The 10683-nt window shown below is 44.7% G+C and overlaps 1 protein-coding gene across 1 annotated transcript; it reads right to left on the reverse strand.

Moving 5' to 3' along the window:
* Window positions 1-2112: 2112 nt before the first annotated feature.
* On the reverse strand, window positions 2113-9881 carry tent5ba (terminal nucleotidyltransferase 5ba). The gene is made up of 2 exons (XM_076280551.1): window positions 9423-9881; window positions 2113-3947 (listed from the first exon to the last, which is right to left on the reverse strand). The coding sequence occupies exons 1-2, from the start codon at window positions 9576-9578 to the stop codon at window positions 2922-2924; spliced, it is 1182 nt and encodes a 393-aa protein (XP_076136666.1). The 5' UTR covers window positions 9579-9881; the 3' UTR covers window positions 2113-2921.
* Window positions 9882-10683: the final 802 nt, after the last annotated feature.

The raw sequence follows: 10683 nt of genomic DNA on the forward strand, positions 1-10683 counted from the left end.
TATCAGGATTTATGATCTTGGTGTCATCATTACATGTTGTCCTCTGTTGGATGTACGTTGGGTATCTCTATGTTAGCTTCATGGTCGAAGGGAGCATGTGACTGGCAGCTGTTGACCACCTGTTGGCCTGACTTTAGTATTCTCTGACTAATTTTTATTGGTGAACTTTGATTCCAAATTGTCATGTGTTGTACAATTTCTCCAGGGTCAAGTCCATTTTTTGATTTTTCATTGCTGAGTGAAAACTATTTCACAGTACACTTACATGAGATGAAACCCTTTCTACTGTTTCTGATTTTGTGTGTAATTCATGTATATCACCATTGACCTAATATTCCAAACTATCTATGGCCTCAGGCTAAATGCCGCATACGCACTGCAAGTGCTTGGTTGTCTGCCAAGTTAATTTTCAGCTGCTGCCGACTTCACATTTGGAATGAGCAAATCAAGCCTATTCCAGTTACAACATACTACACATAGAAGTTTTGAATGGGCCTATGAAAGTGAGAGGAAGCTATTCATGAAAAATGAAAATCCCATTAGACAGCAATATCAAAGACATACTGTACCTGCTGTTTGACCTACCTACTAATTTATCCGACACTATTGTGAGCCAGAAATGGACCATATCCCCACAGGGCAACCTAGCATGACTTTACACTTAAAACTGGCAAGAGCCCAGAGATCCTGTTTCACCGTGTCTCTCGGTATGAAGAAAAACTTCTGTGGCCTAACTAGCGGTTTACACAGTTTATACGGTGCTGTATGCAAGTACAACATAATCTTGGACCAAGGCATCCCAGAGCATAGAGAAGGTAATAATTTGCTGATGCACAGAATTCTTCTGATACTTTTTTTGTTGGTCGTGAAAACTACTAAACAACTTAGCAGAAGGCCTGTTCAATCCTCTGCTCCCCAAAAGTTTCCCTTCACTTTCAGTGACAGCATATTCAGCCAAGTCTGAATGTTGCTTTATGTCACAAAGCCACTTGTGTGTGTGTTTGTGTGTGTGCTTTGTCTACAAGCAATTATGCACTGAGGGATTACCAGTGGACCAGATGCATACAGTACAGTTACAGTAAATGTGGTTTCGGTTTTTACTGAATGGATGAGGTGGTGGTAAGAAGTGTTCACTAGCCCACACGGCCCTTTGTCTTCCTAAATTCACACTTGCGAAACAGATGTTTACACCATGGGGGCTTTGACGCACTCAATTTGTGGATGTTTGTCTGACTTTTGTGCTTTAGAAAAATCACAATGACATGGATATGGTGTTATGGAGGGCAAATGGATTCAGTTTCGAATAGCAACGTGGGTGGGAGAACAGAAAAGCTTTTGTTTTGCATGTTTAGTGTGACACTAAAAAAAAGCGCTGGCTTTGTGCTTTGAAGAAAGATCTGGATGGTGCAGGTCCTGAGAAACGTAATGGATCCACGGAAAAGCTGAAGAGGGGCACCTGAGCCACCAGGTGAGTTTGGAAACATGGTCCATGGCAGGCCCAGAGCCACTACAGGGGCTGAAATCCTACTGGACATAGCTACTTAACAGCCTTTAAGTTTAAAACCTACTGGACATACTGTAGCTACTTAACAGCCTTTAAGTTTAAAACCTACTGGGCATGGCTACTGAATAGGGGTGGGTTTCCCAAAACCATAGCTGCTAACCTGTTAGCAACTTCGTTGGTTGGCAATGGGAAATTGCATTGCAACCAAAGTTGCTAAGTTAGTTGGCAATGGGAAATTTAGTTTTAAATTTTAACTTAGTTACTGTAGCAACTATGGTTTTGGGAAACGTGCCCCAGCCTGTAAGATTACCAGGCCACAAAGCGTGAGCAAGTTTCAGAATTTAATGCAAGAAAGCCTTGAGGGTTTTTTGTAAGAAAATGGGCTGCACATTGTTGCAAAAGTTCTGAAATTTGATATGTATCGGAATCATGATTTACTATGGCCACTGAAGACAGCAATCATGGTTCTGTTTTAAGTCTAGTGTGATTTATAACTCCAGAAAGTTTGTGTAGGTGGAAACAGTTTGTTTAGTACAGAAACAGAGCTCTGGCTTGAATGAACACTACAGTTTGAAGATGCTGCCAACAAAGAATACTGGAAACATGAGTGAGCTTTTCTTGTTTTTTTAATCACATGAAAATGAATGCCTCCATCCCTGAAAATAGAGTTTTACATGTACTTAGGAGACAAGAAAAATGCTTGAGAAAGCACAGCTCTGGAGGTGCTTTTCTGGATATTTGTTTTGTGGTAGGCACTTGGAATTGAGAACAACATTCCCTTCTGAACAACGACAACAAATCAAACATCTTTGGTCCTTTAAACATCCTTTCATAAAAAGAAGTTGATTTAAAATATTCTGAAAGGAAAAACAAACAAAAAAACTCCACTTCATAGACCATTCCTCAAGAAAAATGCAGCATTCCTTTGAACTTACCAAACCTTTTAGAAGATTCATAAACATATAAAGAAACATGCATTGCTGCAAACCAAGCCAAGACATGTTCGTGCTACATTTGAGGAAGGACCAAAAGTCCCACAGAAAGAAACCGGAGAACAGAAATACCATGTGTCGGCTCAAGATATACAGCAGTAAGGGGTTGTTTCTGTCACATTTGGCAAAATCCATCCTATTACCATTCCTTTTCCCAAAATAATTGTTTTGTCAAGTTCCTTTTATTTCCCACTAGGAGACAAATGTTCTACTGCCAATTTTTTTTTTCTGTCCATTCCACACAACTTTTTCCATTTCTCCACAGGGGCCGAAATGGCAGAGCCGCTCAGCACACGCATGTGTTTTTGATGTATGTACACATACTGTATAACGTGTGGGTTTTTTTTCTTTTTTTAACTTGTCTTTTTTTTTTTTTTAAGTCTCATGTTTCACAGTTCCGGTGTTTGTGTGCCGAGTCTGTGGGGTCAGTTACAAGGCAGCCAGGTCTGATAAGAACTGCTGCAGGTGGGCAGGAGTGAGTGCACGTGCGCCACGTAGTAGTTGTTGAAGTTGATGTCACGCACATAGGGCGCCGGTTGGTAGTAGCAGGTGACGTTGGTGACCGTGGGGATGGCGTTCTGCTCGGCCAGCACCCGCAGCGCCAGCGCCGAGATCAGGTTGAGCGTCTGTCGCCGCTCGTGTCCCATCAGGCACACGGTGCTCTCGTTGACCACGTGGTGAAGTGTGGCCAGGCACTCGTAGCGTTTGTGCTCCATGCCGGCGAAGTGGTTCTGCAGGTAGGCCTCAAGCTTGCGCTGCTGCTCGCTGATGTCGGGGAAGTCGATAAAGAAGCGCGAGCACATGTAACGCTGGAGCGCTTTCATGTCATTCTCGGACGTGGGCCGGAAGCCACGCACGAGCAGGTGACAGTACTTGAGCAGGCCGCCGCCACGGATCTCCTCGGGATTCCGCGTGGCGAGGACTTTCTGCGAGAGGTGGCCGAGCGCCTCCTCAAAGTCCCCATAAACGCTCTCACCGAGCACCGTCGGGTGGAAACTCTCCGACATGGGTGTCTCCGAGCAGCGGTCAAACAGCAGCAGCGAGTCCAGGGAGATCTGAAAGGAGTCCACGCTGAACTCAAACTGCCGCCGCAGTGAGTCCACGAATTTGAGCTCCACATTCTTGCCGGTGTTGTTGGAGAGCGAGATCAGGCTCCAGCGGTCCGTGTCGTTACACACCTTCACCAGCTTCTGCACATAGGCCTCCTTGAGCGTCAGCGCCGAGATGCGCTCCTTGCTCACGCCGTCGGGCAGGAAGTCTAGCAGGCAGTCCAAAACCACGTCCTTGACCAGGCGGAAGGCCTGGTCGTCCGGTAACGACACACCAAAGATCAAGTCCAGGTCCTTGTAGCCGAGTCCAGTGTCCTGGTGAAGCGTGTGACTGGCCGCCGAGCCGTTGAGCCTCACGTCGCGCACGGCAACGCCCCGCTCCTCCAGTCGCGCCCGGACCACCTGAAGCAGAAGAGAACAGGAGTGCATCAGACTGAGCTTCTCCATTTTACAGCAAACACAAAACTCTCAAATCCCTCACAATACTTTTTTACTGGCATGTAATAAATGAAGCACCATTGTAAAATTCAAAGTGCCGTCTATATAGAACAGAACCTGCCAAGATTGCAAGCCAATAATACAGAGACTGACAATGAAAGGAGTAAAGCCTAAAGGAACAACTCGGCCTTGTACCTTCATAATCATTTACTGTGATAGTTACATAGGTGTGTGTTACATGTTCAGTGGGGAAATCCCCAATGTAATTAAATGGCAAACTGGAGTTTGAAAAGGAAATAAATCTTCCCACTAAATTAACACATGCACGCACAAGTTTAATAAACTCCTCTTTTTGCCCAGGCTTGCAGTTCTGTTGTGCAGCAAATCTACACTTCTGAGCAGGTAAGACTGAGCCAACACAACCCCATTACCCTTCACCACATTAACAGTCCTGCCCCTGACGGTAATGTCCAATGACTGCCCAAACAAACCCACGCGATGAACCAAGATAGCTGACAATTTCTCAATATGGGCTACATCCATTACTGGAAACCAAAATCAATAACTTTGATTGCTGTGTGTGTTCTGCACACAATCTGGCCTCTTTGACCAGAGGGTCCAGAACTGGACAAATGAAGCAGTGGAATCCTTCAGGTCTATATTTGTTTTAGAATGAGAATATCAGTAAAATGTATGACAAGTGTGTAGTTACCATTCGATCATATATTCCCCGTTTGAAACCATCCATACACACACGCACAATTGGTATCCAAGACTTCTAACTCTGGGGAAGGAATAAGCTGGGGGCTATCATAGTTTCAGAAAAAGGGTTGCCAATATCCAATGCTACACATTCAGAGTGAAACAAAAGAGCTCTTCAGGCTAATCCCAGCTGTAATCCACATGGCTGAGCGGCACAGAGGTCACCAAAGGTGGCCAGGGTTGCTTTTCACTTTCTCAATAAGCAAGGACCCTACAGGCCGGGAAGGAGAGAGGGGTGAGAAGACAGGAGGGAAGGGGAGGAGAGTAGGGAGAAAGAGGGCAAGAAGAGGGGAAGAGAGTAGGAGAGATAGAATAGGAAAAGAGAAGGGAGAAGAGGGTAGAAGAGAGGAAGGGAGGGTGGAGAGGCCACCGACACCTGGTTGTGAAGTGCCTGCCCTCCCTTTGACACAGCAAGTTCTGTTCACCCTGCCATCTCTGGATCAGACACACGGCAGAGGCACAGGTATCTCTGAAGTGACGGAGTGGATGACTGACACTAGTTCAGCAGGTCCAGGTGTAACAGTAGCCATAGCTGGTCCAAAGCTGTGCAGTATGTACATTGTGTAAACTTCCCTCCTGAGACCTTAAGAGTCATGCTAGTGAGAGAGCTAGCAGCCTGGGCTTTTAGTTCGATTGCTAGCATGCTTGACTTTCAATCTAAGGTGCTGCTGTTTGCAGGTTCGAGTCCCGGCAAGTGCAGGGTTGTACCACGCTTCAACACAACGCAGGTTACACAATGCACCCTGACCTAGACCTCAAACATACCTAAATCTATCGGTTTGCCCATTGGGCAGTCTCTCTGAGCATGGTCAGGTTATTATAGAACTTTGAGGCAGACAGTCAAAGCAATGGAGGGCTCAGTCTGTATGACCACGAGAGGAAAAAAAAAAAAAAAAAAAAAAAAGAGCCAGATCTCTGATCCAACTGAACCCACAAGGATACAGTTAGCGCCTTGTCATGTCTGTTTAAGCATGTGCAGAAACATGTGACCAATTGTAACGCTAAAGTGTAGAATATAGAATATACATCTGAGCCATGTGGACATGGAAGATAAACGTTCGCTGAAACAGAATGTCTGCAATGTATTAGTGTGAAAGATGCAGCAACATAATCATCAGAAAGACGTTAAGCTGCTTCAGTTGATGATTACCCACATCAGGACCACACATCCATGCCATCTATATTGTGCTGATGATAGATTCAACTCAACCATAATGACAGTAAGATCATAAAGTGACCAATCACACAAGAGGACCTAAGAAAAGACACAGTGAAACGTGATTAAAGCCGACCTATTGGCTCGGTTGATAATTTCAGAGATCACCACATGGGCCCATTTGGCAGTTGGTGCGTTCACTTCACATGACATGGATCACGTTTAACTTTAGGTCCACTCCAGTTAACATGTACTAGATACTGCAACAGTCTTCATTAGATTATGGTCTCCTAACCGTCCAACAAATCTCATTACACAGCACATGGAGATGCCGCTGAGGCGAGACACATCTGCGGGCCTCATCTTGCTCCAGTGTGAGTGGCAAGAGCACATCAGTGCATAGCTGGGAGTCCAGCACAGGGACCTGGCCAAGGGACATGCTTGGTGGCGCATGACATGCTATGTTCTACAGCTACTCAAGTGGAGTGAAGCGAGGAACCCAGCCCTAAGCATGAGGGCTTAATGGGACCCCCACATTTCTACAGTGGGAGTTAAGGCCCGGTTATACTCGACGCACCCGACCTGTAGCGCGACAATGTGACGTCACAGAAGCGCCGTAACCATTTATACTCGCGCGTCGTGGTCACGACACTAGTTGCAATATTCTCCTGAACAGAGGTGTCGCTGTTGTGAAAAGATTAACGCTAACTACGTTAGGCTATACAGCAAAAGAAGCTGCATTAAGAAACACTAGTAGCAGAGAATGTAAACGGGCTCTGCTATTACCTAGCCTCTGTGATGGTACTTCAGACTTTGGTTGCTACTATTCACAACTACCACCATCATTATCATCTAGTTTCCAAGGTGTGCGCACAGGTAGATAGATAGATAGATACCTTAGTCATCCCGAGGGAAATTTTAATCATTTAAACAGTTTAGTTAGCTGGCTAGCTAGCTAGCAGCTGGCTGAGTTTGTGTCATTTCCTGAAGTGGAAAGAGATTCAGTTCAGGCCTTAATAGATATCCTTTGTTTGAAAATAAATTGTTTCCATTCTTTCCTCTTAATTCCATGTGTTGCAACTCTGACTGGTAACTGTTAACTTACCCAGCAAACTATTAAAAATTCACGACTGTAACAAAACACTGCAACTCGCTTGCCCTCGAACTAGTCCATCTTACTGTTTCCGCCTTGTCGCGCTGGTCTGAAAAAAAATGAGTGGTGCGCTACCGTGGGCTACACGGCCAAAACCCTGGCGCGCCAGAGAGATCTACGTCATTTTGACGTCTCGTTGTCGCGCTACCGGTCCGGTGCGGCGAGTATAACCGGGAGCGGCGGTGCGGCGAGTATTTAGCAGGGAGAGTCAACGGCACATTTCTACAATGAGAGTTAGCAGGGAGTCAATTGAGCCCATTTACAAATACTAAATGAGCGCCATCAAGGAGGCTAGTCTAGGATAATCGAAAATATATCCATCTTTACATCTATATCTATAGTCAATCAATCTTTAGTCGATTACAGATTAGGAGTCTTGATCAATTACAAAAAGGTAGAATAAATCAGATTCTTTTTCTTAATGTAATCTTATAAACTGGTCACACTATATGTAATTAGTTTAAGTGTTCATGCTAAACTGCTCGTTTTCCCTGTCCGAGCATATTGACTCCACTGCATTTGTTGCCCTGGTTGCATTTGCTCTGTCTGAGCATAGTGCAATGTTGCTGCTGTTATTTTTCGCTTCAAATCTTAGCATCCATCGAACATCTAAAAGTTACTTGCTCAATAATGTCGTGGTCATCAAGAATTTACAAGCCCCACAGCTTCTACCTTTTCCTCATGGAGAACTTTTTCCTTCAGTCAGATTACTGTCAACGCAGTAATCAGCTATCCTTTCACATGGAAGTCAGAGTCTTAAGCTGGTTATTTAAAACTACTGGGTCAGACAGAAGGCAAAGAATGGAGGCTAGCGCTGGAGAACCTGCAAGCCTCAGAGTGTAAATTTACTTTACCAGGTTAAGTCCATATAACCTGTGTGGACGACTTGTCCACTTTGCTCCTTCCTAGTTCCCAGTTTGATCCCTGACCAGCCATCGGGGACTTCGCCCTAAGAGGATTTTACTGTTTTGTGGACAGTTTGTTCTGGTCCCATTTTGCAAGGAAATACCCTAAAAGAGTTCGGCTAGAAGAGAGTGTCTTGTTAGCCACAGCAAAAGCATAAGCTTCTCACCACCCTATGTCTGCATTCATGAAACACACATACAGACCTGCTGATTAGTTCCTGTGGGGTCACTGTTATGCTAAGAGTTGCCAAGGTAGAAAACATATCAAGCCCACAGCTTTCAAGTAAGAACACACACAGACACACACGGATTTTCCACAAGCAGCAGCTGTTTTTTAAGCAGCCTTCTTATTCAACTGTAGTGATTCTTTGGGATAGCCTGCTCCGACACCATTTTACGATTTCATCTGGAAAACAGATTGTCTCAGACTTCGCTGAGACAAGCTGTTTGAGTGAGAGACTTGTGTTGCACTAAGCATTCAGAGCAGCTTTTTTGGGGGCTTTTCACGGCAAACGGGAGTAATGTCTGGGCCATGTGGTGTGCGAGTGGATAAAAGGTGGCAGTCCAGAGACGGAGGGAGATAATGCCAAAACCGATTTCAGTCTGTGTCCACTGGTCAAGTAGCCTAGGCTACACTGTAGAGAAACCTCTGAGTCAGTCACATTCTTCTCAAATGTGCCTGCAATCTCTCCTGGTTTGAAGGGCAAAGGCTAAATGTCTCTAAACCAAATAGATTTTCTGATGATGGCTTGCACAAAGCAATTTTGGTGTGTGTGTGTGGCAATGTTCCTCATTGTTCGGGCACACTGCCGTTGCAAAAAACAATTCTGATGATTTGCCGAACTAATCAGTATAGGCACATTGATCATGATCGTTAAATCAGACCACATTTGATTGCCCACAACATTGCTCAGCATGAATTGGCCCATGATGCATCATTATTTTAAGGGGTCGATAAAAAAAATTGTTAGGAGCGTTCCTTAAGAAAAACGGCAATTCCGCGTTAACGTCAAGAAGACAATCAGTGATGAGTCATGGAAAAGGCATCGAGACGGACAGTCTTCCGTAAAGGGATACATATGTGCCAAGAAAAACGTTATGAAAATGAGGGGGGCTTAGTCAGTCACGATTTGTCAGACTGCCAGATAAGCGAATGCATGGTCTCAAAAAATGGTAACATTAACTTCTCTGGCACACAAAAAAAAGCACAAAATAGCACAATTTCAATGTAGACTATATTTCTCCTCTCTTTCGGCAACACCTAGCCTACATAGAGTGGATCTACAGTGAGAGTTCATTCCCATGACGTAACGAAAGTTAGCCCATATTAGGTTATGGGCTAACAGTAGCCTAAGTAAATTTTATTTATGAAATCAGACGGTTTATCTAAATTTTACTCACATACATGTATTTAAAACGTCATTTACGTCCTTAAACTGACAGCGTAAATAAAGAAAAAATACCTGCACAATCTGTCGGGGTTGAACGGAAAGTGTCGGAAAGTTTCCACGTCCGTGAATTGGTACCGTTTCTCCAAGAATCGAGTCCAGTCGCTGCACCTGCTCCCAAGACAGCACACAGAACCGCCGACTCTGCTCCGACGCATCACCGGAGGACATAGCTATATGGCAGCCGAACGAATCACTTATCTTCCTTATTGACTGTCTGACGCTCTCCTTCTTACCAGCACCACTTCTTTTGCTCCGACTGGCCGTTTCAGACAGGGCAAAAAAAAAACCCTGTTAATTCCTGGAGCTGTTGCTCAACCCAAAGCTTAATGCCCAAAGTGCTGAAGCAGGCGGTCGTTCGTGAAGTGCAGCAAAAGTTGAACGACGATATTATTTCCAACCCTGTGTGCTCATACGCTGATTCACCAGACAGCTGTGCTGCTTGACAGAAGCATCCGAAGGGACTTATACCTAGGAGATTGTCATGATTGGCTGGAGTCGGCCCCTTTTAATTATTTAGACGAGCTTGTCAACTCCCCTTAGAGCGCTTTAAGTCCACAACCAACTTTGCGCCCGCCCACACCGAGGACGGAAAGCCTCTAGGTCTACTCTCGGCTTTAGCCCGTAGGAGTAGGCTCAGTGTTGCCAGCAGACCTTAGCCTAGCTGCTGAGGGAAATAAAGAAATACAGTTTCCACGGATGACAAGTATTGAATAGTTTCATGCATGCAGATAATAGGTTATCTGTCCTCACAAGTGCATAATGTTTTTTTTTTTAATGAACTGCCTCGGCCTGAATGATACAAATAAGTATTGATCCTATAAGTATATAAGTATATATACTCTTTTGATCCCGTGAGGGAAATTTGTATTAATTTGCATTAATTCCTGCAGGCGCACCTGGCCGTGTCTACTGGTTGGGGTTTGAACCGGCGCTTCCCAGTAGGCCATGGCTGCCCACAAGGTACCCTGTATTTAGAACCATGAAGAGATGTAACAATATTGTTTTGCATTAATGTGCCTCATGTTGTTTAAGAAACACACGTAGGACTAAATACAAAAATAGGCCTACAAGAATAGATCACCAAGGCTACTAGAAATAAAACGCAGTTGTTCTTTGATCATCATTGGGTAAGGCTCACCTTACCCAGTGGCCAGATGCTCTTGAAGACGTTGAATCCACCAGGAAAAATGTTGCCACAGTCCTATATTCCCACAGCCTAACCCTAACCCTACCCTTAACCTTAGGAACCCAGGGCTGTGGGAACATAGGGCTG

Source organism: Alosa pseudoharengus, unplaced genomic scaffold (assembly GCF_046254945.1).
Source record: "Alosa pseudoharengus isolate Yale_2024_CS ecotype anadromous, Long Island Sound unplaced genomic scaffold, YU_APseudo_1.1 YU_APseudo_1.1_scf_12, whole genome shotgun sequence".
NCBI lineage: Eukaryota > Metazoa > Chordata > Actinopteri > Clupeiformes > Clupeidae > Alosa > Alosa pseudoharengus.

Coding starts and splice junctions, on each gene's coding strand:
- tent5ba (XM_076280551.1), bottom strand. CDS start 9,578: ATGTCCTCCGGTGATGCGTCGGAGCAGAGTCGGCGGTTCTGTGTGCTG. Junction 3,948..9,422: donor AACCCCGACAGATTGTGCAG/GTATTTTTTCTT, acceptor CTTCTGCTTCAG/GTGGTCCGGGCGCGACTGGA.